Below are 5209 nucleotides of genomic sequence, written 5' to 3' on the forward strand. Positions count from 1 at the left end.
ACATATGTGCGCGCGTACACGTGTATGTAGACTATGTACAGCTTTATACATACACACATACACATATAGGTATATATATATATATATATATATATATATATATATATATATATATATGCATATGTACATATGTGTGTGTGTGTGTGTGTGTGTGTGCGCGTGCGTGTGTGTGTGTATTTGATATATATGGTATATATATTTATATTTACGTGTGAGTGTTTCTGCAAGCACGTGTATAAAATATTAATATATATGTGCGTGTGTGCGTGCGCGCGTATCTGTGTATGTATGTGTCTATGTATATGTGTATGTACATATACACATACATTGAGGCAAAGAGAAACGGATTAAACAAAGAAAAAGAGAGAAAGAAATAATCATTTTGGTTGTATTTATATCATTGTGTATATGTATGCATATATATATATATATATATATATATATATATATATATATATAATGCCTACATACAGATATGTGGTTGGTGTGTGTGTGTTAGCACCTGCTACTTCGTCAACCTTACGTCCCTATTTTTTTGGACTCGTCCAATAGAATGAAAAGCTATAACAGGATTGCGACCATTTCATTATAAACCTTTTGAAATAAGAGATTGCGCACTACCCTTATTATTATTAATAATAATAATAATAATAATAATAATAATAATAATAATCAGTGAAATAATATTATAGATTACTATTATTATTACTATTGTTTTTTTCCCCCAGTTAATAGTAATTTCAAACATTTCCTGGAAGATTTTTACAAGTTTTTTAAAGCCGCCTGCCGGCCTGTCTGTCTAGTGTTCTATCTATACACCCGCATATATATATCTGCATACATACACATCTAACTATCTATCTATCTATCTATCTATCTATGTAAAACGCGGAAAACGAGCTTTTTCTTGTTGAAAAAGTATGTATACTACAAACAATTGATTAAAAAAAGACGGGGAAAATAATTAATAATAATAACGACAACAACAATAACAATAATATTTTAATCCTGCTTTGTGTTATTTGTGACGATAAATAATTCAATTTTTAAGAAAAAAAGAAATTTACAGAACGAGATTTAGTAGAGAAAAAAGCAAAACGCGACGCAACCCAAAACGCAAACGCAATTATTAGAAAGGACTGCAATTATATTCTTACTAATTGCTTCAAATTGATGTAATTATCATACATATTTTTGCATATAATTAAAAGACAACCGAAAGAAAACTTAGACATAAGAATAATATTATTTTATAGTAGTAATATTATTCCAATTAAGCATTGTTCCTGTAAACGAAAGTAAGATTCTACCAGATCAAAGCATGGAGGATGAAGAATGCATTGAGGTAAGTTTCGAAGTTACTATCATTCCTTCTCTTCTTCTTTCTCGTTTTTTCTTTATTAAAAAGATTAAATTTTGTTAATGTTAAGACTGTTTTTCTACATACTTTTTTCTTTTTTTTATAATTTTCCTCTGCCTTTCCTTGCCTATACACGCACACATATATGCATATATATATATATATATATATATATATATATATATATATATATATATATATGTATGTATGTATGTATGTATGTATGTATATATACAAGCACGTATACATATATGCATGCATGCATACAGACACACACACATACATATGTATATATAATTACGATTATATTAGAATTTAATGTGATGTGTATATTAATGGAAATATGTATTATTTGATAACTGTTTGACCCTGCTCCATGCAACTTAAGAGTTTCGTAGGGTCGTATAGCGAACCTAACTTGTCAGGCATCTTCATCTCCAGATTCCTGGCGATCTAGGTTCGCTCTTCGAGTCTGCAAAACTCTTAAGTTTCATAGAGCTGATTCAAGCTTATCAAATTATATGCAACTTCTACTAAATGTATGGAGTACCCCCCCCCATCTCTCTCTCTCACACACACATATATATGAGAGAGCGAGAGAGATATACCTACATAAATGGGTCCCACCAAATTTGTTTTCGCATAACTTTCAGAAAAACGGCTACTTTTTAATGAAATTTTCTACAGATATCTTTCAGGTGTTGTAGATTCTAATTCTCACATTGAATTCTGATACCCATTTTTCTAAAAGTTATTTAGGAACAAAATAAGGTCGAAACAAAAATGATAGTATTAATGAGATTGGTGGGAGCGCTTTTGTGTAGATGCGCCCTGGTGTACCTACACAAATGTGCCCCACCGATGTTGTTTTTATCATAACTTACAGAAAAATGGATATTATTTAATGAAGTTTTTTTTTTTCAGAAAAACCTTTCAAATAGTGTAGATTACAATTACATATGAATATGGCATGAATTGTTTCTCTCGGAGAGAATAGAGAAAGGAGTTTCGGATATTTCATACGCTTCGAATTTGCTTCCTCAAAAGAAATCTTGAAAGTTTGAAAATATTATGTGACGTGTGTCCAGACACACACACACACATATATATGTGTGTGTGTGTGTGTGTGTGTGTTTGTGCGCGTAAATTATTTCTTTTTACATAAAATTCCGATATAATTGTAATCTGCATCAACTGAAAGGTATATGTTAAAATTTTCATTAAAAAATACATTTTTCTGAAAGTTATCAGGAAAAACATCGGTGGGGCACATTTATGTAGGTAAGCCGCTACACCTTTGACATAAAACGCCTCAGTTGAAAATTTCATTAAAAAAACATACCTATATTTTTGAAAGTTATGAGGAAACAAACTCGATGGGGCACTCTTGTGTAGGTAAACCCCTTTGGCATATTAACATATATCTCTCTTTCTCTCTCTCTCTCTCACTTGCGCGAATTTTTATTAATCGCGAAATAAGCGTGGGGAATTTCCATCGAGATTTTCCTCTCTAAACGTGGGCGGGGTTGACATGTTCTAGCGCCACCGCTAAAACTATCGCATTTCTAAATTCTTTCTTTCTCTTGCTTATCTTCTATTATTGTTGTTGTTGTTGTTATTACCATCATCGTTATAATTATTATTGGCATAAGTACATAACTACGACCCCCGAATTTATTTCCTCATAACTTTCTGAGAAATGAATATGTTTTAATTAAATTTTCTACTAATTCATTTCAGAAGGTATAGATTATGATTATATAGGAACTTAACGGGAAAATAATTAGTGGGCGCGTGCGCGCGTACTCTCCTTCTCTCTCCCTCTCTCTCTCATACACACAGACAGACATATGAACAAAATAAAACTTGAAATTCTGAAAAAATTACGATGTGTCAGTATTTGTGTGTGTGTGTGTGTGTGTGTGTGTGTGTGTGTGTGTGTGTATGTACATTTTTCTTTTCTTTAGGTTACATTCCGATATAACCTTGATCTATACTATCTGAAACGTATTCGAAGAAAATTTCATTAAAAAATATATCCATTTTTCTGAAAGTTATGAGGAAACAAAGTCACTGGAGTGCGGGACACACTTGTGTAGGTGCCCTGTCGTTAAGAAACTTGCTTCCTGACCATGTGGTCTTGCTTTCTGTCCCACTTAGGCAAGTGTCTTCTACTATAACCCTAGGACTACCAGTTCCTGGTCAGTAGATTTCATAGAGAGGAACTGAAAGAACCCTGTATGTGTTTGCTACCATCATTGCTTGATAACTAGTGTTGGTTTATTTACATCCCTGTATCTTAGTGATTTGGTCAAAAGACTGACAGAATAAATACTTCAAATATAAGTAGTAGGGTCAATTTATTCAGCTGAATCCTTCAAAGTGGTGCCCCAGCATGACCACAGTTCAATAGCTGACACAAATAAAAGATTCTTCTTCTTTTTCTCTTTATTATTATTATTATTATTATTATTATTATTACAACAAGCTAAGGCAGTGAGGTGACAGAATCATTTGCCGGGGAAAACTACCAAGCAGTATTTTGTTTGTTTTTATATTCTGAGTTCGAATTCTGCTGAAGTCGACGTTACCTTTCATCCTTTCAGGGTCGATGAAATAAGTACCGGTTGAGTACTAGGGTCCATGCAATCAACTATCCCCCTCCCCCAAAATGTCAGGCCTTGTGCCTATAATACAAAGCTGGCAGAGTTGTAAGTGTGCTGAACAAACATGCATTCTGAGTTCAAATTCTGTTGAGCTCTACTTTGCGTTTCATCCTTTCAGGGTTGACGAAACGGCTGAGTACTGAGGTGGATGTTACTGACTAGTACCCTCCCTCACAAATTTCAGGCCTTGTGTCTATAATAGAAAGGCTTACTGTTACTATTTGGTGAATGGCTAAAACTGTTTGGATAATTGAACCTACCCTAAGCAAGCGTCTGTGGATTGGAAAACAACAGTTGGGCGAGGGTTTTGATGGTCAGGATATTCTTGTGGGGGTTTCCTTCATTGGCCCAAGCTGGAGGTTCTTCTGTATCAGGAGGAGCGCATTATTCATGTTATCACATACTTTGTATTCGATGTATACTTTTATCCTATTTCCATTCTCTTCCTTTTTTTTGCTTCACATCTTTTATGTAAACCCCAATAAAGATTACAGACTGTCCTCCCGATGTACCCCTCATCTTTGCTTCTCTGGCAAATGAAAAAAAAAAGATCATTCTTATTATTTTTTGTGGATAAGATAAATGGAAACTGAATGAAGCCTTACAGACACATACATAAAAAAGTGTCTCCTACTTAACCTGGGCCAACCAAAGCCTTGTGAATAGATTTGGTAGATGGAAACTGTTATATATATATATATATATATATATGTGTGTGTGTGTGTGTGTGTGTGTGTATGTATGTATACATGTTTGTGTTTGTCCCCATAATCACTTGACAACTGGTGTTGGTTTGTTAACATCCAAAAGTGACCAGACTTTAGAAAAAGGTTCAATTTACTTAGCTAAACCAGTATTTCTCAAACATTATTAACCAATGGACCCCTTTGATCCCCATTTTACTCAAACTGGCCCTTGTAGCAATTTGATGTTTCAAAAATCCTAATATGTTTTCCTAATTAAATATTTGGAATTGGATTAAAAAATTGTAAAAGATATTTTGTGTATTGCAGAAGAATAACCAATTTATTGCACATCTCCACCATCTTCAGCATCTTCTCTCTTTCTCTCTCTCTCTCTCCTCCCTTTCTCTCTCTCGCTCTCTCTCCTCCCTTTCTCTCTCTCCTCCCTTTCTCTCTCTCCTCCCTTTCTCTCTCTCCTCCCTTTCTCTCTCTCCTCCCTT

General features: G+C 33.8%; 1 protein-coding gene across 1 annotated transcript in view; it reads left to right on the forward strand.

The window, feature by feature from the left end:
- The first annotated feature begins 574 nt into the window (after window positions 1-574).
- The window catches only part of LOC106872196 (sodium- and chloride-dependent glycine transporter 2), a 126224-nt gene continuing 121589 nt past the window's right edge, over window positions 575-5209 (forward strand). Inside the window, exon 1 of the mRNA XM_052973786.1 lies at window positions 575-1345. Coding sequence (XP_052829746.1) covers window positions 1322-1345 — 24 coding nt within the window. The 5' untranslated portion in view covers window positions 575-1321. The remainder of the gene's footprint in view (window positions 1346-5209) is intronic.

The sequence above is a fragment of the Octopus bimaculoides genome, chromosome 16, assembly GCF_001194135.2.
Source record: "Octopus bimaculoides isolate UCB-OBI-ISO-001 chromosome 16, ASM119413v2, whole genome shotgun sequence".
Lineage (NCBI taxonomy): Eukaryota > Metazoa > Mollusca > Cephalopoda > Octopoda > Octopodidae > Octopus > Octopus bimaculoides.